The 24,320-nt window shown below is 39.0% G+C and overlaps 1 protein-coding gene across 2 annotated transcripts in view; it reads left to right on the forward strand.

The window, feature by feature from the left end:
* bag6 (BCL2 associated athanogene 6) overlaps nucleotides 1-5,902 on the forward strand; it is a 30,314-nt gene extending 24,412 nt beyond the window's left edge. For both annotated transcript variants that reach the window (XM_059514058.1, XM_059514057.1), the window contains exons 20-25: nucleotides 84-218; nucleotides 1,100-1,153; nucleotides 1,303-1,467; nucleotides 1,691-1,798; nucleotides 1,932-2,078; nucleotides 5,222-5,902. In XM_059514058.1, the coding sequence (XP_059370041.1) occupies nucleotides 84-218; nucleotides 1,100-1,153; nucleotides 1,303-1,467; nucleotides 1,691-1,798; nucleotides 1,932-2,078; nucleotides 5,222-5,317 (705 nt within the window). In that variant the 3' untranslated portion in view covers nucleotides 5,318-5,902. The remainder of the gene's footprint in view (nucleotides 1-83; nucleotides 219-1,099; nucleotides 1,154-1,302; nucleotides 1,468-1,690; nucleotides 1,799-1,931; nucleotides 2,079-5,221) is intronic.
* Nucleotides 5,903-24,320: the final 18,418 nt, after the last annotated feature.

The raw sequence follows: 24,320 nt of genomic DNA on the forward strand, positions 1-24,320 counted from the left end.
ATTTTTTGTGAGGAAAGTATATGTATGTCTAAGTTCACTCAATAAATCCCCAACGTGAATTTTATATTTCACCTCTCTATTAGAGGACAATGTCAGCTGAGGTCAACCCTAGCCTGGTGAACTGGTTAACCAGTATGATGACAATGAGGCTGCAAGTAATACTGGAGCACATCCCCATCACTGAGGAACAGATCACTCAATACGTCATCCACACACAGGTTTGATTCTACACACGTTCCACAGAATATTTTTTTGTTCAGATTCCACCAGTTATGAAGGTTGTTTAGAGTGTAGTGCTGGATGTAGGCATAGTCAAGATGGTCTTTAGTTAACATACTGTGAACATTGTTTAGTTTGAATGTGGCCTGCTCATTTAGTCATTAAAGGGACAGTTGATCCCAAAATTTTAATTACCCCAAGATTTACTCTCCCTCAAGCTATCCTATGTGTGTGTGACTTTCTTCTTTCAGACGAATACAATTGTTATTAAAAAATGTCCTGGCTGTTCCAAGCTTTATTAGATTTTGAAGTCCAATAGAGTCCATCCAGCCATCATAAAAAGTAGTGAACACAGGTCCGGGGGGTTAATAAAGGGGGCCTTCTGAAGTGGACCAATGTGTTAGTGTAAGAAAAATCTGGATTTTTAAAACTTTACATCTGCATCTGAAAAACACCACTGAAAGTGACGTAGCAGGAGGGATCACAGGAAACAATGGATCGCAATTGCAGTTCAGATGAAAATAACTTTCTGTATTCGGTGTAATCCAATGTGTTTACACAGTTTAATGTCCAAAAAACATATTGGGCCCTATTTTAACGATTTAAGCACAAGGTCTAAAGAGAAAGGAAACCATGAAATTGTGTCATATGACCCCTTTAATTATTATTAGAAGAATAATCCTGGACTGCCCCTAGTCTCTTGGCCACATAGCAGGCTCATAATTGTTTGGCTGTGGACCATTATATGATTTAAAAATCAGGTGCTGGCATACTTAGATTTTTTAAAATTTTGTTTAAATGTCTCATTTCACTCAAGAAACATTACACCATGGATCTCACATCTTGCATTGACTTAAAATGCCTATGAATGTTTTCTCAGAGTGAAGAATCAGTAGAGAGGCCCTTACATGATCCTGAGCCTCAGAATGTGGAGGTAAATAAAAATAAAAGGGTTTGATGGTGATTTACAATGAAATGCAATTGCTTTACAGACCAGACATACATACTTGGCTTTGGAAGTTTAACAGTCAGTTCTCATGTACTGTATGGTCTCATATATAACGTCTCCCATACATGGTTCAGATGGGGGACAGTCTCTCTCCAACACCTGCTACTACAGCAGAAGAAGCTCTGGCCTCCTCCCAGGAGGCTGGAGCAGTGGGAGGTCCAGCTAGGGAAGGAGAGGGAGCTGTTGGAGGAGAGGAAACAGGAAGAGGTGCTGAAGCCTGGGCAGCTGCATTGCCTCCTGTGAGTTGATTTTCTTTCGTTCAATGCAAAAACAATGTGTCCACCAAAACATGCTATTTCTACAAATTTAGTACCTTAAATACATACATTTTTGGAAAATGTGACCTACTCGAGGCACCTGGTGTCATCCTTGTTTCACTTTTTGCCATTCAGATCATGGATTATTGAAAGTGAGACTGAATTTTTTTCTGAGAGTGGGTTTAATGTGCTGTGTTGTTTACAGGAGTGGGTTCCTATTATCAGACAAGATCAGATCAGTCAGAGGAAGATGAAGGCCCAGCCTCCTCTGTCTGATGCATATCTGCTTGGAATGCCAGCAAAGCGCAGGAAGGTTAGTTTTGTGCAGCTACATGTAAACATTGAGATAATGTGCACATTTGCTAATGTCTTAGTATTTGTACAGACTGGTTTGCCTCTCCTGAAGCATAACAATAAACAATTTTTTTTTATTATGTGTCTCCTAGATGGTAAAGAGTGATGGCCCAAAACTCTCACTCACTGAGGCAGTGAGTCAAGCCGCCAAGTCAGCAGGTGTAACACCCATCTCAGCTCCTAATGCACTACAAGAGGATTTAGAAAAACCAGAACTTCAAGAAGCATACAGTGAACAGGTACCTTGTGTGAAAATATATTTTCATATCTTGAAATAGACACAATAATATGCAAACATACAGGTGCTGGTCATATAATTAGAATATCATCAAAAAATTGATTTCACTAATTCCATTCAAAAACCTTGTATTTTATATTCATTCATTACAAACAGACTGATATATTTCAAATGTTTATCAAACAGTATCTCAGAAAATTTGAATATTGTGAAAAGGTTCAAAATTTAAGAAACCTGGTGCCACAGTTTAATCAGCTAATTAACTCAAAACACCTGCAAAGCCTTTAAATGGTCTCTCAGTCTAGTTCTGTAGGCTACACAATCATGGGGAAGACTCCTGACTTGACAGTTGTCCAAAAGATGACCATTGACACCTTGCACAAGAAGGGCAAGACACAAAAGGTCATTGCAAAAGAGGCTGGCTGTTCACGTAGCTCTGTGTCCGAGCACATTAATAGAGAGGCAAAGGGAAGGAAAAGATGTGGTAGAAAAAAAGTGTACAAGCAATAGGGATAACCGCACCCTGGAGAGTATTGTGAAACAAAACCCATTCAAAAATGTGGGGGAGATTCACAAAGAGGGGACTGCTGGGGTCAGTGCTTCAAGAACCACTACACACAGACATATGCAAGACATGGGTTTCAGCTGTCGCATTCCTTGTGTCAAGCCACTCTTGAACAACAGACAGCGTCAGATGCGTCTCGCTTTAAAAAGGACTGGACTGCTGCTGAGTGGTCCAAAGTTATGTTCTCTGATGAAAGTCAATTTTGCATTTCCTTTAGAAATCAGGGTCCCAGAGTCTTTTTTTAGGAAGAGAGGAGAGGTACACAATCCATGTTGCTTGAGGTCTAGTGTAAAGTTTCCACAGTCAGTGATGGTTTGCGGTGCCATGTCATCTGTTGGTGTTGGTCGACTGTATTTTCTGAGGTCCAAGGTCAATGCAGCCATATACCAGGAAGTTTTAGAGCACTTCATGCTTCCTGCTGCTGACCAACTTTATGTAGATGCAGATTTCATTTTCCAACAGGACTTGGCACCTGCACACAGTGCCAAAGCTTCCAGTACCTGGTTTAAGGAACATGGTATCCCTGTTCTTAATTGGTAAGAAAACTCGCCTGACCTTGACTCCGTAGAAAATCTATGGGGTACTTTGAAGAGGAAGATGTGATATGCCAGACCCAACAATGCAGAAGAGCTGAAGGCCTTTATCACAGCAACCTGGGCTCTCATAACACCTGAGCAGTGCCACAGACTGATCGACTCCATGCCACGCCGCATCGCTGCAGTAATTCAGGCAAAAGGAGCCCCAACTAAGTATTGAGTGCTGTACATGCTCATACTTTTCATTTTCTTACTTTTTAGAAGGCCAAGGTTTCAAAAAATTATTTCTTTGTATTGGTCTTAAGTTATATTCAAATTTTCTGAGATAATGAATTTGGGATTTTCCTTAGTTGTCAGTTATAATCATCAAAATTAAAAGAATAAACATTTAAAATATATCAGTCGGTGTGTAATGAATGAATATAATATACAAGTTTAACTTCCATCCATCCATCCATCTTCTTCCGCTTATCCGGGGCCGGATCGCGGGGGCAGCAGTCTAAGCAGAGAACCCCAGACTTCCCTCTCCCTAGACACTTCCTCCAGCTCTTCTGGGGGGACACCGAGGCGTTCCCAGGCCAGCCGGGAGACATAGTCTCTCCAGCGTGTCCTAGGTCTTCCCCGGGGTCTCCTCCCAGTGGGACGCGCCCGGAACACCTTCCCGGGAAGGCGTCCAGGAGGCATCCGGAACAGATGCCCGAGCCACCTCAGCTGACCCCTCTCGATGTGGAGGAGCAGCGGCTCTACTCTGAGCTCCTCCCGGGTGACTGAGCTTCTTACCCTATCGCTAAGGGATCGCCCAGCCACCCTGCGGAGAAAGCTCATTTCGGCCGCCTGTATCCGGGATCTTGTCCTTTCGGTCATGATCCAAAGCTCATGACCATAGGTGAGAGTAGGAACGTAGATTGACCGGTAAATCGAGAGCTTCGCCTTGCGGCTCAGCTCTTTCTTCACCACGACAGACCGGTACATCGACCGCATTACTGCAGAAGCTGCACCGATCCGCCTGGCAATCTCCCGTTCCATCCTTCCTCTCACTCGTGAACAAGACCCCAAGATACTTAAACTCCTCCACTTGAGGCAGGAACTCTCCACCAACCTGAAGTGGGCAAGCCACCCTTTTCCGACTGAGGACCATGGCCTCGGATTTGGAGGTGCTGATTCTCATCCCAGCCGCTTCACACTCGGCTGCAAACTGTCCCAGTGCATGCTGAAGGTCCTGGCTTGATGAGGCCAACACGACAACATCATCCGCAAAGAGCAGAGACGAAATCGTGTCGTCACCAAACCTGACCCCCTCCGGCCCCTGGCTGCGCCTAGAAATTCTGTCCATAAAAATCATGAACAGAACCAGCGACAAAGGGCAGCCCTGCCGGAGTCCAACACGCACCGGGAACAAGTCTGACTTTCCTTCGGGCTGAGCCCGGCCGGACCCCGTGGGGAGAGGCCCGGCCACCAGGCGCTCGCATACGAGCCCCAACCCCGGGCCTGGCTCCAGGGTGGGACCCCGGCTGCGCCATACCGGGCGACGTCACGGTCCTTAGATTGTCTTCTCATGAGGGGGTTCTCAAGTTTAACTTTTTGAATGGAATTAGTGAAATAAACTTTTTGATGATATTCTAATTATATGACCAGCACCTGTATGTGCTCAAGTTCCTATAACTGGATTTTTGTTTATTATGCACATCAGGAGTTTGAAACATTGATTTGAATCGAGGCAGAAAACTGAATGTAGTATGTCAAGTCTCTATTAAGTTTAATTTAAATTTTTACTTTGACAATTTTAGTACAAGTTTTAATAAAAAAAAATGCGTTAATGTCAAATTAAAATGAGCAACTAGCTGAAATGAAGTGTTTAAGTTAAAATTTTTGGTAACTATAAAAACCTTAATATATCAGTTTCTCAAAGTAAACTAAATCAGTAAACTTTCAATACACGAAACGTGGGGCATTTCCAAAAACATACAAGCCACCATTATTTTATATATTGCATTTATAAAATAGCATAATATATACATATACATTTGTTTGTTTTTTTATCAGCTGAAAAACGACATCACGAAACGAGTACAGGAGGACCCAGAGTACAATTCCAGACGGTTTCCTAACACGCATCAAGTATTTTCTCCAGACTCATAACTTTTGTACCTGCCAGCTTACATGTGTCAGACTTGTTCCTTTTGTGGGGTATGTGTTTTATTTGCACAGTTTTGTGTTGTCCGATTACTTCACACCCCACACTTCTGTCGATACCTTTTCATTTTGACTGATTATTTGCTTGCTGATCCTAATCGGCAGATGTGCTGTTGTACATGTTGATCATGTGTGGTTGGAGGTGCTGAGTGTGAGCTACACACTAACCATCTGACAAATGTCTTGTCCTGGTCAATACAGATGTGTGTTAAAAGCCTGTCTTTAAGCCACCTACCAGCATGCTTTATCAGAACTATTGTTTTTTTTATGATTCAGTCTGATGAATAACAGTGTTGCAACTGTATTTTGAGGAAAGACATGATGAGAACAGGAGAGAACTGATTATGTAGAAAGCTACATTACTGCAATGATGCTGTTGTTTAAAGCTTTATTGATTATATAATGTTTTGTCTTGCCTTTCACAACTACCATTACTCTGCTATGGCTTTATTATACATTGCAAAAAATAATAGGAGATTGTCATTTTGAACCATGAATGTAAAATGCCTGAGAATAAATTTTTTTGCACCAGTTTAGTGCATATATGCATTTTATTTTTTTGTGCATCAAATCAGTTCATTTTATATTTAATTCTAGAGATTAAGTCATTGAAATTGTAACTTTCTAGTCATAGAATAAAATTTACCAAAACAAAGCTATTTTTTAAAATGTTTTATGAAAGTGTGAATTTCCACCCCTTTGGGATGTTGAGATAGTTTACCCAAAAATGAGAATTATGTCATTAATGACTCACCCTCATGTCGTTCCAAACAGTTTCTTTTGGATGCGTCCGATTCGAGAACCAAGGAGCTGACGATACTGCGCATGCGTGATTCAGCGTGAAGCAGACTGACTGATGATGATGATGATGATGATGCATTTTATTTATAATGCGCTTTTCTCCAACCCAAAGCGCTACACAGTATAGTAAACATAATATCAGATAATTAAACAATACATTAAAAACAGAAAAATCAGACAAAAAAAAAAAAAAATCTAAATAAGATACACTTCAAAGACAATAAGCATTTTTAAAAAGATGGGTCTTTAGAGACCTTTTAAAGCAGTCCAGAGTTGTAGAATTTATCGCAAATGGAAGTTTATTCCACAACCGCGGAGCGGTAACCGTAAAGGAGCGACCACCCATCGACTTTAATTTGAATGTGGGCTGCTGTAGAGCATAAGAGTCAGATGAGCGGAGAGAACGATTTGGAATGTAAGGAACAACTAGATCACAAAGGTATTCCGGTGCTATCCCATGAATGGCTTTATATGTTAAAATCAAGATTTTAAAATCGATACGTGCCGTAACTGGAAGCCAATGGAGTTCATAAAGAACAGGGGAAATATGCTGCTGAACAGTTCTGTGTGTTAGTACACGTGCGGCCGAGTTTTGGATATACTGTAATTTCTTAATATGTTTATCAGGGAGACCAGAGTATAGTGCATTGCAGTAATCTAGTCTCGACGTGATAAATGCATGGATGAGCTTTTCTGCATCTGGCAGGGATATAAAAGGTCAAATTCTTGCAATATTTTTTAGATGAAAAAAAGCTGATTTTGAAACCAATTTGATATGGGCATCAAAAGACAAATGTGAATCAAAAATAACACCTAAATTTCGCACCTGTGATGCTGGGGCCAATAAATCAGAATCAGTGATCAGATTTTGACAGTTAAACTTGTGCAAGGCTGCCGGCATACCAACAAGTAGAAATTCTGTTTTTGATTCATTAAGTTTAAGATAATTGGCATGCATCCATAACTTAATTTCTTCCATACATGCGCTCAGAGCTATGATTGCAAGATTAGGAACAGGGAGAGTGTTAACATAGATCTGCGTGTCATCAGCATAACAATGAAACCTCAGACCGTATTTTCTGATAATGTCACCAAGTGGGAGCATATAAATGCTGAACAAAGTCGGCCCAAGCACTGACCCCTGCGGGACACCCTGCTGAACTAATGTGGCCTCAGATTTATGTTTCCCCATGCAAACATACTGAAAACGGTCTGCTAAATAGGACTCAAACCATTTGAACACAACACCAGAGATGCCTAACAACACACGCAACCTGTTAAGAAGGATAATATGACATATAGTGTCAAAAGCTGCACTAATGTCTAGCAGGACTAGAATGCTGCAAGCACCAGTGTCAGCAGAAACAAGTAGGTCGTTGGTGACCCTTACAAGTGCAGTCTCAGTGCTGTGTCCAGATCTGAAACCAGACTGAAATGGTTCCAATATTGGACAGATATTGCCGTAACTGAACAACAACAACTCGTTCAAGAACCTTTGCCACAAAGGGCAGGTTCGCAATAAGCCTGTAGTTAGCTAAATTTTGAACATCACAGCCCATTTTTTTTAGAACAGGTGTGATAGCGGCCACCTTAAGGGCCGGAGGAACCTGGCCAGTGGCTAAGGAGTTGTTAATAATTACAGTGATGGAAGGGCAGACATGTGATAAACACTTTTTTAGAACCTCAGTAGGCAAGGGGTCAAGAAGGCACGTGGTTGAACTCATAGTCATGATCAATTTAAAAACATTGTCTACATTGACAGTAGTAAAGTTCGAAAGGGCAGTAGAAGGTAGTTTTTTTGAGTAAGACTCACTAGTCAGCAAAGGGCAACCATTGCCAATGACGTCATTACGACGAGCGCAAAAGAACCGGTGAACCATTTTCTTCAACCGATTTATTGAATCAAACTGTCCGAAAGAACCGTACTTCCCATCACTACTGGTGATCCGAAAACCGATGCAACCCGTTCTTGACTCGAGAACTAGTCAGTCTTTTGTTTGTTATCTGGCTTGGCTCGGTGTTCATCTTCTGTTCTTTCTTCACAGCAGTTCAGTCAGTGTACTGTTTGAGTACATTAATTACTCCGGGATATTGGTTTTTAACTCAGAGGGAGTGTCAGCCACATTAAAAAAAGTTAACAGCTTAAGTAATTTGTTGATTAATGCGTATTGGAGACCCGAACCATTTCAAATGATTCAGTTTGATTTGGTGAACTGGTTTAAGAAGATTCGGTTACATCGAGTGATTCGTTCGCGAACTGGATATCACTAAACTGCAGAGTTTTGAACTCTCACAACAGACACGGAAGAGAAGAGAAGTGATGAATAAAGTCATAGTTTTTGCTATTTTAGACCAAAATGTATTTTCGATGCTTCAAATTTTTTTAACTGACCCTCTGATGTCACATGGACTACTTTGATTATGTTTTATTACCTTTCTGGACATGGACAGTATACCGTACACACATTTTCAATGGAGGGACAGAAAGCTCTCGGACTAAATCTAAAATATCTTAAACTGTGTTCCAAAGATAAACTGAAGTCTTGTGGGTTTGGAACGACATGAGGGTGTCATTAATGACATAATTTTGATTTTACGGTGAACATACCCTTTAAAGAATAGTTAAAAAAAAAAAAAAAGCTGAAAATGTGCTCACCCTTGGGTCATAATGTAGATGAGTTGGTTTCTTCACCAGAAGTTCAGAACAGATTTGAGGGAACTTGACGTTACATCACTTTTTTCCTACTATGGAAGGTAGTACATGTGTGGAGGTATTTAAATTTGTTTAGATTTTTTTGATTCAGCCATCTGAGAAGAAACAGACTACTTTTTTGTATACAACAATATCATTTATTAACTTCATTTATTAAAAACATGAAAAAAGATGACTCCGTTGATGACTTGCTTTTAATTGTTGTTCAGTCCTCCTGCTCCTCCTGCTGGTTAAAAAAAAAAAAATTGGATGGTTGTAGAAAGAAATGGTTATTTGTGAATAATGGCAGGATGTCATGTTTGGCAGAAATTTCTGCTCAGCCTTTAGGATGGAATAGATAAATTTTCAATCGACTACCAGAGAAAGAATTAAGATTTATTTATTTATTAAACCAGGAAAGAAAACTCACCGAGATTAAAATCTCTTTTACGGGAGTGTCCTGGCCAAGATAGGCAGCTGAGTTTACAACACACAAACATAAACAAACATCATTACATATAAAAACATGCATCTGATTAGAAACATTTACACACCATTAATTTACTCTGATGATTGTTTACTAAATATTTAAAAAAGAAGATTACAATCTGAGGCCACGGCATATTTAAAAGAGGTTTTTCCCATGCTTCTTGGTTCTAGCAAAAGGCACACTCGTAGTGAATAATGACCGGGCAGCTTCTGTTTAATGAGACAGCAAAGATAACAGGGCACACCACAAGTAGCCAAGTATCATTTAACATAAATGATACACAACACCAATAAAGAATACCTTTTCTTTTACTTCTGTCCCATGGTAGATGTCAAATAGTATGATTTATGCATTCAATACTCACTGGAGAGTAGGCTAGAGGACTGTGGCAATAACATGCGTGTTGGCAACGTATGTGTCTTTGCCCTGTCAAATTAAGCAGAGTAATTGCCATTCAAATATAAAATAAAGAAACTCTTTAAAAAGTCTCAAGTAAACTACAGCCGATATTAAATAATGTGAAGATTTAAATATGTGCTCAAACCTCTTCCTAGATGAGTTTAATGCAGGCATGTCCAATCTGCAAGAGAAACAATCAAAATAGCTAGCAAACACACACTAACACGTCTAAGCTCTTTAAACAAAGAAAACAAATAGCATAACATTATATGCAGACTACTTTACTACTTACATCTACCTGACTGTCATTAAGTGCATTTATAGACCTATCTACTAACATATTAAAATTAATTGACATAGACTCTTAGCTAATCATTTATCTATAAATGTTGCACGATTGCTGAATAATAACTTTAGCAATTATTTAACGTACCTCTTATTAGTTCAATTCAATTCAAGTTTATTTGTATAACGCTTTTTACAATACAAATCGTTACAAAGCAACTTTACAGAAAATTACGTTTCTACAATATTTAGTAGTAGCTTATAAGTGATGACTGTCAGTTTGTGCGTGTATGACAGGATAAAAAAACATAGAAACAAATAGAGACATCATTAGCATAGCTGCTGATCCAACAAAGTAAAATTAATTAGTTTAACCCAAGCTGAAGAATAAGAATGCGCATTTGATCGGATACAACTGCAGTCACAATTTAAGAGATACATTATTCGAATGCTTGGCGAAAGAGATATGTTTTTAATCTAGATTTAAACATGTCTGCACCCCGAACATTATCAGGAAGGTTATTCCAGAGTTTGGGAGCCAAGTGTGAAAAAGCTCTACCTCCTTTAGTGGACTTTACTATCCTAGGAACTACCAAAAGTCCAGCGTTTTGTGACCTTAGGGAGCGTGATGGATTGTAACGTGGTATAAGGCTAGTTAGGTACGCAGGAGCTAAACCATTTTGGGCCTTATAGGTAAGTAATGATAATTTGTAACTGGTATGGAACTTAATAGGTAGCCAGTGCAGAGACTGTAAAATTGGGGTAATATGATCATATTTTCTTGACCTCGTAAGGACTCTAGCTGCTGCATTTTGGACGACCTGTAGCTTGTTTATTGACGAAGCAGGACAACCACCTAGAAGTGCGTTACAATAGTCCAGTCTAGAGGTCATGAATGCATGAACTAGCTTTTCTGCATCAGAAACAGGTAACATGTTTCGTAGCTTGGCAATGTTTCTAAGATGGAAGAATGCAGTTTTTGTAACATGGGAAATATGATTTTCAAAAGACAAGTTGCTGTCTAATATAACACCCAGATTTTTGACTGTAGAGGAAGTAACAGTACATCCGTCTAGTTGTAAATTGTAATCTACAAGATTCTCTGCACTGTTTTTGGTCCAATAATTAATATCTCTGTCTTATCCGAATTTAATATGAGAAAATTATTGGTAATCAGATCTTTTACATTTTTAACACACTCTGTTTGTTAGCTTAGATAATTTAGAAGTTTCATCTGGTCTCGTTGAGATCTATATAGCTGAGTATCATCAGCATAACAGTGGAAACTAATCCCGTATTTTCTAATAATTTTACCAAGGGGCAGCAGGTATATTGAAAAAAGAAGGGGACCTAGGACGGATCCTTGTGGCACTCCATATTTTACTGGTGATTAATGAGATGACTCCCCATTTAAATAAACAAAATGGTTGCGATCGGACAGGTAGGATCTTAACCATCTTAGAGCCTGCCCTTGAATACCTGTATAGTTTTGTAATCGATCTATGAGGACGTCATGATCTATGGTGTCAAACGCAGCACTAAGATCAAGTAAAACTAGCAATGAGATGCAGACTTGATCTGATGCAAGAAGCAGGTCATTTGTAATTTTAACAAGTGCAGTTTCTGTGCTATGGTGGGATCTGAAACCTGACTGAAATTCTTTATAGAGATAATTTTTTTTGCAGGAAGGAGCTCGATTGTGTCATTCCTGTTCTGATGGCTCACACTGTACTGGACGCATCAGGAACAAAAGGGCAGTGAAACTGATCTACAGCCCAGACAGTTTCATAGTGAGTGGGAATACATAAATCATACTATTTGACATGTACCATAAGTCATAAGTAAAATAAAAGGTATTCTTTATTGGTGTTATTTGTGTTTTTTAGGATAATAATTTCATGAAGAATGCCCTTGTGTTCCCTGAATGAACACAAGCCACCGGCCCAGATAATTATCTGTTATGTTTAAGATTTTACATGGTGTAGGTTTTATGGAGGGTGATTTTATCCCAATATCATAAGACGAAGATAATGCAAATGTGAAATGGACTGTCATAACACTTTTATATGCATCCCTATAGGTACAGAAGCCACTCTTAAAACCCTTGTGATGTCTTAGGTCATTTCTGACCGGAGAATTTTACATTTTGAATTTAGATAGTATGGCCTCATGCCAGCGGTTAACAGCTCGATGTCCTTATAGCAGATCTACTCTTTAACTGTGATGTGCGTGACTACTTTTACACCATCTGTTATTCACAAATACAGGTGCTGGTCATATAATTAGAATATCATCAAAAAGTTGATTTATTTCACCAATTACATTAAAAAAAGTGAAACTTGTATATTATACTCATTCATTACACACAGACTGATATTTTTCAAATGTTTATTTCTTTTCATTTTGATGATTATGACTGACAACTAAGGAAAATCCAAAATTCAGTATCAGTGATTCTTTTCAAATTCAGTGAAAATTAGAATAGGTTCAATATTGAAGACACCTGGTGCCACACTATAATCAGCTAATGAACTCAAAACACCTGCAAAGGCATTTAAATGGTCTTTTAGTCTAGTTCTGTAGGCTACACAATCATGGGGAAGACTATGGGATTTAAATCCTGCCATGATTCAAAACTGAAAATAAAGTTATGAAAGGTTGAAACTAAGTGTTCGAAAACTTAAAATCTTACAAAAAAAAGTTTTGCTAGATCGAAAAATAAGATTTGCAAGCTTGCAAAATGTAAAAAAATAAAAATATCTCTGCAAACATTGTTGTTTTTGAGATTTCCTTCTTCAGAACTGCAACATTTTTTTACGATGTTGCGCAATGAATTTTTCTGAGTTTCAAATTTGTCAGTGTTCTCCCACTGTATTAGTTTGTTTACCAGGTTTGAAACCTTGTAAATGGTGATCTGAAAACTGGTGTGCGACTGTGTGAAAAAAAGTTTTGAAACTCTGAAAACAGAGCTTTGCAGGGGCGAAACTTATTACATTACATTACATTTGCACTCCTATTGCAGACAATTTTTTCAGAGCCGAGTTTACAACACCCACTTTGCGGAGATACGCCCACACAGTTGCGAGCTTGCGACTCATGTGATTTGTGGCAGTGTTGTCACGCAGCTCTGCTCTGAAACTCAGACAGAGCGAAAATGAAGCTTCACAACCTCTCAATACAGTCCAATCACAAGTCTTATTTACTGGAAAGGTGGGATTGACCGACTGCTCCGCCAATGACAAAAGCGCACAGGATACGCAAACAGAGGATGCACAGATTTCTGGCCAGTGGCCACAAGGCGGTCCCGTCTAGGATGGCGTGCGGTCCGGTTCTAAAATGAGGTTACCGACTTGTCGCTGGAATTCACCATACAATTGCCAGTAGCCACTGAGTTTACCACTGATAGACCGGCGGTGCATCAGTATACACTCTCACCTCACTTTCCTTAGCTGGCGACTCACTTTCCTCAGCTGGCGACTCACTTTCCTCACGCAGTGGACCACCGACTCTCTCTTCATGCAGAGACCGAATATTACAATTAAAGTGACTTGCATAGTGCATCCAAAAGAATATTTAGATATTATATTTAAATAAAGGTGTACAGTGTATTTTTTACTTTCATTAAAATATTTCAGTAAAATTATAAATAATTGCCTATTACAAATTTATGAATGCATGGTTAACTTTTTTCATATATAAGTACAGTCGTGGCCAAAACTTTTGAGAATTACATAAATATTGGAAATTGGAAAAGTTGCTGCTTAAGTTTTTATAATAGCAATTTGCATATACTCCAGAATGTTATGAAGAGTGATCAGATGAATTGCATAGTCCTTCTTTGCCATGAAAATTAACTTAATCCCAAAAAGAACCTTTCTACTGCATTTCATTGCTGTCATTAAAGGACCTGCTGAGATCATTTCAGTAATTGTCTTGTTAACTCAGGTGAGAATGTTGACGAGCACAAGGCTGGAGATCATTATGTCAGGCTGATTGGGTTAGAATGGCAGACTTGACATGTTAAAGGGGTGGTTCGGGATTTTTGACATCGGACCTCATTTTTAAGTCAACCTGGTTGTTATTCATTAGTGGAGACATTTTAAAAAAAAAAATTATCCAGTCTTTATATTTGGATAGATAGCCGATGCTAGGCTAGCGCGAGTCAATGGGTATATGTTAAAAATTAAAAACCGTTTTACCCGCTCCACAGTGCACCAAACGCAAATCAATTATAACACTAGACTATCGATGCAAATGTCCGTTGATAGAATAATGTTAGAAATCAAACTTACCTTTCATCACATTGCATTAGTTATAATTTGTTCCCTGTAATCATTCTCTTGGTCGGCGTTACGTCACAAATCATGTGACCTGCATAGCAACAAGCCGCCGCCGTGTTTGAAGGGTAAAATAAAACGAAGGCAATCAAGGCAAAGCCCGAGGAAAATCAAAAAGGTATCTATTCACAGACGTTTTGTTGTGGATTATGTCAGTTTTGGATACTAACGGACTACTTTGTATTAATGATTAATGATATCTGTGTATGCGAATGTATGTCGGTGGTGAGAAGTGAAGTGAATGTAATCAAACACTCATGTAAAGTGCTTTGTGACTAACGTTAGCTAACGTTACATGTATGTGAAAGGCGCTAGCAGCTATACAAATACAGATCTTCTTTCTTCTATTACAGAATGTCTTATCAATATATAGAAAGTCTACTTGCGCCTGCATTGACCAGGTACCACAGAAAGCTGTTGCTTGTAGGTTTAACGTTACAATCTTGTCCCTATCGACATCCAGCTGAGTCCTGGGAGAACAACCCAAAGGCATGGCCCAGGCTCGAGTATCCAGACATATACAATTACCTCATCAAATCCCCTGGTATGAACACCATGTGTACATACCATGTGTCCTACACTTGCAGTCATGTTTAAATACCCATCAAGCATCGATTACATTAACTATGTTCATAAAAAACAAAATGTTTATTCAAAAGCACTGTGTTACACAATGGCTGTAATGAGCTCAGTCTGTCAGTGGCACAGCTTGTACAGTGTCAGTGAGGGACACAGTTTTTTCAAAAAAGCAAAAATAGACTAACTGCAGAAACGTAACTTATTCCCCACACAACTAGTGCATTTCATTGTTGCTTATCAGTGTAGAGCTGCCGACCATTATGCATAGCAATGTCATAACATAGCAACAGAAAATTGAGTGGCCATCTCTGCAGTGGTATTATTTTGTTATTCTTTACGCTGTTGTTTGTGCAACTAACAACACAACAGTTTTTAGGCATGATTCTCAGCAGTTTTCTCGACAGCTCTGCGCTCGTTTGTCTTCCGCTTCGTGTTGCTTAATGGCGAGCGCTTGTTTGTTTTACCCTTCGCCGCGGTTGCTATGCGCGCGCAGTGCATTATGGGAGTAAAAGTCCCGGATGTCCGACCTCGAGAATAAGCCTTGTCGACAGCAGCAGCGGAGTGATATTGATTACCTAGGCAACCGAGTGAGCCGGTCCACACATGACGCAAGTGTATTTACCTGCCGCTGGCACACTGATTATCACTAACATCACATAAGCAGAGCAAAGTAAAATTCCGCAGCGGCTGAGAAACTAGTTCCTTTAGGATCATTGAGATGAAAGGTAAGTTTGATTTCTAACATTATTCTCTCAACGGACATTTGCATCGATAGTCTAGTGTTATAATTGATTTGCGTTTGGTGCACTGTGGAGTGGGTAAAACGGTTTTTAATGGCTGGCTAACATATACCCATTGACTCGCGCTAGCCTAGCATAGGCCAACTATCCAAATATAAGGACTGGATAATTTTTTTTTTTTAAATGTCTCCACTGATGAATAACAACCAGGCTGACCTAAAATGAGGTCCGATGTCAAAAATCCCGAACCACCCCTTTAAAAGGAGGGTGATGCTTGAAATCATTGTACTTCCATTGTTAACCATGGTGACCTGCAAAGAAACGCGTGCAGCCATCATTGCATTGCATAAAAATGGCTTCACAGACAAGGATATTGTGTCAAGAAGGGCAGCAAAAAAGCCACTTCTCTCCAAAAAAAAAAAACATCAGGGACAGATTGATCTTCTGTAGAAAGTATAGTGAATGGACTGCTGAGGACTGGAGCAAAGTCATTTTCTCTGATGAAGCCCCTTTCCGATTGTTTGGGGCATCTGGAAAAAGGCTTGTCCGGAGAAGAAAAGGTGAGCGCTACCATCAGTCCTGTGTCATGCCAACAGTAAAGCATCCTGACACCATTCATGTGTGGGGTTGCTTCTCATCCAAGGGAGCGGGCTCACTCATAATTCTGCCCAAAAACACAGCCATGAATAAAGAATGGTACCAAAACACCCTCCAACAGCAACTTCTTCCAACAAGAGTTTGGTGAAGAACAATGCATTTTCCAGCACGATGGAGCACCGTGCCATAAGGCAAAAGTGATAACTAAGTGGCTCGGGGACCAGAATGTTGAAATTTTGGGTCCATGGCCTGGAAACTCCCCAGATCTTAATCCCATTGAGAACTTGTGGTCAATCCTCAAGAGGCGGGTGGACAAACAAAAACCCACTAATTCTGACAAACTCCAAGAAGTGATTATGAAAGAATGGGTTGCTATCAGTCAGGATTTGGCCCAGAAGTTGATTGAGAGCATGCCCAGTCGAATTGCAGAGGTCCTGAAAAAGAAGGGCCAACACTGCAAATACTGACTCTTTGCATAAATGTCATGTAATTGTCGATAAAAGCCTTTGAAACATATGAAGTGCTTGTAATTATATTTCAGTACATCACAGAAACAACTGAAACAAAGATCTAAAAGCAGTTTAGCAGCAAACTTTTTGAAAACTAATATTTATGTAATTCTCAAAACTTTTGGCCACGACTGTAGTCTATATATAAAATATAAGTATATATATATATAACATAAATAAGTAGGCTAATGAATATATAATGTTTAAAACATATGATAAACTATTTGTTCTCCACCACATCACTAAAATTGATTGTGTGTGCAGAGATGTATAGTAACGAAGTAGAACTACTTCACTACTGTACTTAAGTACTAAAAGGCGGTATCTGTACTTTACTAGAGTATTATTTTTTTCTCCTAGAGTATTATTTTTTTCTCCTACTTCCACTTTTACTTCAGTATTTTAGATGAGTTTAATACTTTTACTCCGATATTTTTTTATGTGCTGCATCGTTACTCGTTACAATTATAAAAATGTTACGAATCATTCCATTACAAACCCACATTACCACTGCCAGAACTGTAGATGGCAGGTTTGATGAAGCTGGCACATCATTGAGCGAATCAAGCGATTAAGAAGACTGCGCGTGCTGACTGAACTGCTGTGAAGAGAGAGATGAACACCGAGCCGAGCCAGATAATGACTCAAATGTTCACAAACAAGAACCGGTTGCATCGGTTTTCGGATCACCAGTAGTTCTTTCTGACAGTTCGATTCAATAAACCAGTTGAAGAAAACAGTTCACCGGTTCTTTTGCGCTCGACGTAATGGCGTCATTGGCGTTGACTGCAAGCCTTCGGTTTACCTGGGCTCATAACATTAGCACAGAATCAGTTCAGAATCAATCACCAAAAGAATCAGTTCGGTTCAGACGCTCTGTGTGTCGGTTTGCTTTCACGCTGAATCACACATGCGCAGTATCATCATCTCCTCGGTTCTCAAATCGGACATGTCTGACAGAAACGGTTCTTGACCACTGATCTATAATATAAGTCAGTCTGTTGTGCGTTATCTGGGTAAATAAATTACTCCGGGATATTGGTTTGTTTTAACTCAGAGGTAGTGTCAGCCACATTAAACAAGTTAACAGCTTAAGTCATTTGTGGATTAATGCGTATTGGAGACGCGAACCGTTTAAAACGATTCAGTTCGATTTGGTGAACTGTTTCAAAAAGATCCGGTTACATCGAATGATTCGTTCGCGAACCGGATATCACAAACTGCTTTGGTTTGAACTGTATTAGACACGGAAGAGAAGACAATGCTGAATAAAGTCGTAGTTTTTGCTATTTTTGGACCAAAATGTATTTTCGATGCTTCAAAAAATTCTAACTGACCCTCTGATGTCACATGGACTACTTTGATAATGTTTTTCTTACCTTTCTGGACATGGACAGTAATCATTTGAAATAGTAAAAACAATATGTTCAAACTTTTGACTACTTTCTTTAATAACTACATAACACAATACTTGTACTTTTACTTTCAGTACTTGAGTAGTACATTTTCAAATAGACTACTTGCAATACTTAAGTACAAAAAATTTTGAATACTTTAGTACTTCTACTTAAGTGTGGTGCTTAAAGAGCACTTCAACTTCTACTCAAGTCATTTTTTTGATAGAGCACTTGTACTTTTACTCAAGTCTGGGTCTCTAGTACTTTATACATCTCTGTGTGTGTGTGAAAGAGAGTGCTTTCTGCATTGAGGATATTCTGTAGTCTCAGACCTTCGTTTGGGTAAATCTTTACTGGATTGTCTGTACTCAATCCTTATCCATCTTCAAGAATCAGCTTAAAACACATCTCTTCCAAATTTATTTGACCCTCTAACTTTAACACTCACTATTCTTTAAAAAAAAGAATAATATTAAGCTTTCTAATCTTTTGTATTCTATCGGTTTTCTCTTATATTTCTTATACAATTAACAGGCAAAAAGGCAAAAAAGACGTCCAACACTAGCTTGCTCTATTCTTTTTCTATTCTATCTGTTTTCTTTATTATATTATTTTAAAGCCTTTGTTACGTGTAAGCTAACTGAGACTTGTTATAGCACTTGTATATCATTGCTCTTCTGTTGTTTTTTTATTGCTTCCATTGTCTGTTTGTGACGGATTGAGAGAGGATAGAGCTGACATTTTGAGTCACCGACTTTGCAAAAACCCAACAAAAACACGTCCTAAGAGTCCAAAAGCATTCACTGCGCAATTAAGCCTGTTAGAATTAATACATACAGTTAGAATGTCCTTATAATTTAAACCATGAAAAAAAGGTTTTAAGCAATTCTTGAATGTGCTATTAATTTTGTAGCTACAACAGTGCATAGTAAGGGGCCGTTCACATAACGCGTCTTTTGCGCGCTCAAGCTCGTTATTTCCAATGTAGGCGCGGCGCGAGGTATGCGCGCTCATAATGGAAGCGACGCGGTTACGCGCTCGTTTTTTCCAGGCGCGTCCGCACCGCATCGAGTTAAAAACAGCTCAACTTTTCAGAGAGCCGCAAGCGCACCGCATGTCATGTGACAAGAACCAACCAATCAGCTTAATCCTTTCCCGTAACAACGTTGAAAGCTCAGCCAAGATGAAGGAATTTTGAAATAAATCTAATAGCAGAGCTACTGCAACCGATTTTTAGTGCTGCAAATTCATTTATCCTTTACTGAAATTTCCGCGTCTTCGCGGAGAGAGTAGGTCATGGTTGCTTTGCAACAGCAGACGCCTAGGAGCGCTTCTGTCCAAGTGCTTTGGAAAGAAGGAGAAAGCGACACGTTTTCCACGCGTTTTTAGGCGCGACATGTAAACGGCCCTTAACACGGTGTTTTGTTCCTTGAATTCATCAGATTTTCAACGAATCAGCTGAGCCAGTGATTCAACAGTCCATTAAAATTGACTCTCTTGTTTCCTTTCTAATAGAATCAGCCGTTTTGAACGAAAAGTTTGGTTTTAACGATTCAATAAATACTTAAACCATTGGTTGGCTGTCACCTACTGGCGGTTTTATTGTCATCATTATTTATCAATGACAGGCCTAAACCAGACAAGGGGCCCGTTCTTCGTACGTCGCTTATTACATCCGAGATCAAATGACACATCCAAGATGATATCATCGTGCTAATCATGATCCGGCTAATTGAGTTCTTCGAACACACCTGTTGTGTATGATTAGTATCGCTGGATTGAGTTATCTGAGATAATTGCGCGTTCATGTGTTGGCTTAAAAGGGGATATGTATCGATACTCAAAACCATGATCAGCAGTGCAGCGATTGGCTGGTGGCAAGACGGCAATGTAATGACGTCATATAATTTAAAATGACACCCAACGAAAAACTTGACAAATTTCTGGACTTTTATAAGGAAACAGCCAAGCAAACAAAACTACATAAATGTTATAATAGATACATGAAACAGATAATAGATGCATGTTTTTATTTTATTATAATTTTTTTCATGATTCCCAATTATTTATATTCGCAATTTATAATAGTTGTACAGTCTTTACATTTTTTATTTCAATGTAGAAATTATCTATTCATTTCATTTTATATTGGGACAGATTTGTTACGTGACAGCATTAATGAAAGTTTCTTAATCAAGCCACTCTTATAATAGCAGTCATCACTCAAAATAATGCACGACTCTATTATCTGTATAGCATGTGTGTAGGACTCTAATACAATTATGAAGTAATAATTTTATGACAAATAAATATTTCAGTGAGTAAAACTGTCTGTGTCTATAGTAGGCTGTTATGGACTATACAGCATTTTTATATTATTTTAAAATAATTTTTTTAATGATTATTATTTTAAATTATTGTCCCTGGATCAGTACGATACTCTTGTAATAAAGTAGTGGTGGTAGCAGACATATTTTGAGTATCAGTTCTGGTTAAGAAGCGATCTAATCCTGTTTACATGAAATAAGCCTGCTCCCGAGCAGGTTTAAAGGGGTGGTTCGGGATTTTTGACATCGGACCTCATTTTTAGGTCAGCCTGGTTGTTATTTATCATTGGAGACATTTTTTAAAAAAAATAATCCAGTCCTTATATTTGGATAGTTGGCCGATGCTAGGCTAGCGCGAGTCAATGGGTATATGTTAGCCAGCCATTAAAAACCGTTTTACCCACTCCACAGTGCACCAAACGCAAATCAATTATAACAATAGACTATCGATGCAAATGTCCGTTGAGAGAATAATGTTAGAAATCAAACTTACCTTTCATCTCAATGATCCTAAAGGAACTAGTTTCTCAGCCGCTGCGGAATTTTACTTTGCTCTGCTTATGTGATGTTAGTGATAATCAGTGTGCCAGCGGCAGGTAAATACACTTGCGTCATGTGTGGACCGGCTCACTCGGTTGCCTAGGTAATCAATATCACTCCGCTGCTGCTGTCGACAAGGCTTATGATTACAGGGAACAAATTATAACTAATGCAATGTGATGAAAGGTAAGTTTGATTTCTAACATTATTCTATCAACGGACATTTGCATCGATAGTCTAGTGTTATAATTGATTTGCGTTTGGTGCACTGTGGAGCGGGTAAAACGGTTTTTAATGGCTGGCTAACATATACCCATTGACTCGCGCTAGCCTAGCATCGGCTATCTATCCAAATATAAAGACTGGATAATTTTCTTAAAAAAATGTCTCCACTAATGAATAACAACCAGGTTGACTTAAAAATGAGGTCCGATGTCAAAAATCCCGAACCACCCCTTTAAGCTTACGGACCTGTTGCTATGGCAGCAGCTCCGGGATGAGCTTCGAAGAACCAAATGATCCAAGATCACGCCAAATCGTCAACATTCAAATCCAGCTAATGCCTGGCTCACACTACAGGAGTTTTAGGCCGATTTATGCCCGATTTACCCCTCCCGTGAATCTGAGAAAAAATCTTGTCAAGGACCTCTACCGGTTACGATGTTCGGCGCAGATTATCTGGTAATGTGAGGCGTTCACAAATCGAATCTTGCACCTCCCGATCTGCTCGCAGACACATCGGGGGCGCCCCGATAATATCAAACATGTTTGATATCTAGGATTATAAATCGGGCGTAAAACTATGATTACGTCAGTACTTCCACAATAGCCAATGAGAGACAGGTCTACAAGGAGACGGAAGTGACGAAACTTTTGACGGAAGTTTTGAAAATGTCAACCGCGAAAGCAGCTGTGCGGGTCCGGTGGACAACGGAGATGGAAGAACGGATGGTGGAGATGTGGCAGCAGTATGAGTGCCTATTTAATGTCTCCTCAAAAGAGTACCACAACCGGAGCGACAAAGAGAAGAGCTGGGGATAGATCACTTCAGATTTGAACGTACCAGGTGAGTGTAAATAGTTGCTAGCGCACTAGCTAGCAAATGTAAACATTAGATCTAGGTCAATGATGATATGCTACATTCAGGTCTGACAAAAGATGAATTGCACAGTTAGTTTGTTTGAATAATATCACTAGCCTAATATTTAATGATATTAGTTCAGTTGAATTTAGAGAGAAAACACAGTGTATGTCGGTGTCAGTGTATATTTTCAGTGGAGGAGGTTTAAACAAGAGCAACAACATTACGGACACAATACACCAAGCTTCTCAAACCTAAACCAAGTGGGAGTGGGGAGAAAGGGCTCACTCATAAGCAGGCTTGGCTGTTGAGGAATTTGGAGTTCCTCAAAAAACATGTTGCCCAACGCCCCAGTGAGACCAGTGTAAGCAGAGCAGTATTACGGACAGGCATATTGTGTGCTTAAGTAATATAGATAGTTGCTTAATTAGATAATAATTATCAGGAAATTTTCATTTAGGGGTGAACTAATCCTTTAAATTCTTGCACTGACATAAAATTGTTTTTCAGCTTGATCAATCTGTCAAAGACTTGATTGACGGGCAGGACATGGATGACCCCACCAGCGATGAGGACGTTATAAATACATCCGAGGCACCAGGTAAAATAACAATTGTAAATGTAAAGACTAATAAAATGCTGAGAAAGTGATGACAGATTAGTTGTTTTGTCATTCAGGATGCCAGATGTCCTATTTTAAAGTTTGCACAAAACAGATCAAGCAGTGACATTTTCATAACTGATGTATCCAAAATGGTCAATCAATGTTTATGATAATGTCTTTATTCATATTATATATTTTATTAGTTATTCTTTACATATTATTATTCTTTTTTTTTCTTTTTTTTATTGGAGAAATAGTGTACAAATAAGCTTAACAAAATTTAAGTATGAAGATCCTCCGTCTTTTCCTTATGCATACAAAATCTAACAATATTATATTTCCTTCTGCAGTTGTTAATTATATATATATTAATATTATACATACATTGTACACACACACATATATTCACAAACATGCCTATAGTATACATGTACATGCCATCTATACACAAACCTATGCATATAATCCAACATACAGAAGCTCTTAAACAAAACATCTAGAACAACCCACCCACCCCTCTTCCCCATCCGCCTGATACACACTACATGGAAGGAGTACTACAACAAACAGACAAAAGATAAACGGCTACCGACATTGGAGTGGTCTTAGGTCCAATTCAAATTGAATCAACATCCAGGTCTCCTCCACCTAAATACCTTATGAAGGGTTCCCAAATTTTTGCAAACTGTTTTCTTTTATTCCTTAGATGGAGCCGTATACGTTCCAGATGCAGTGTATTTGTAAGTTCATCAAGCCAAAGCTGAAAAGAAGGCGACAATTTGCTTTTCCAGAAAGTTAAAATAAGCTTTTTGGCTGTTAAAATCCCGTAGGAAAGAAATTGTTGTTGAGACTTGGACAAACAGAGCTCATGTCTTGAAACCCCAAACACAATTAAAAACTCTGGTTCAATATATTGATTCGTGATTTCAGAGATGGCATTGAAAATCTTGCACCAAAAGTTTTGAAGACTGGGACATAATGCATAACTGTGAAGCAGGGTCGCATCCGCCGTCCTGCATCTGACACACTTTGGAGAGACCCCTGGAAATATTCTGGATAATTTTGTTTTAGAATAGTGTAATCTATGCAGGATTTTGAACTGGATGAGACAATGTCTGGAGTTTATAGAGCATCTGTTAATCTCTTCCAGGCTATCCGCCCATAACTCATCAGAAATCTCTGACCCTAATTCTTCCTCCCATAAATTCTTGATAGAAGATGTAGCAGGCAATTGGGAGGCCTGGAGGGTATTATAAATACAGGAAATCATTTTCCCTTTACCCACATAGTGATTAAGGCAGGTGTCCAGACAAGAAGGGCTAATTGTAGAGAACTTTTTTAAGTAAGATTGTGCATAGTTCCTGACTTGCAGGAACCTAAAAAAATTACTTCTATGAAGTTTGTATTTCTCCCGAAATTTTTCAAAGGAAATGAATGTACCATCTTGATACAGATCCTTTACTGCATGAATTCCTGAATCTCTCCATTGCTGAAAACCTTTATCTAATATGGAGGGTATGAAAGAGGGGTTATCAGCTATGGGAATTGAAAGAGGTAACGACTCCATCCCA

Source organism: Carassius carassius, chromosome 28 (genome assembly GCF_963082965.1).
Source record: "Carassius carassius chromosome 28, fCarCar2.1, whole genome shotgun sequence".
NCBI lineage: Eukaryota > Metazoa > Chordata > Actinopteri > Cypriniformes > Cyprinidae > Carassius > Carassius carassius.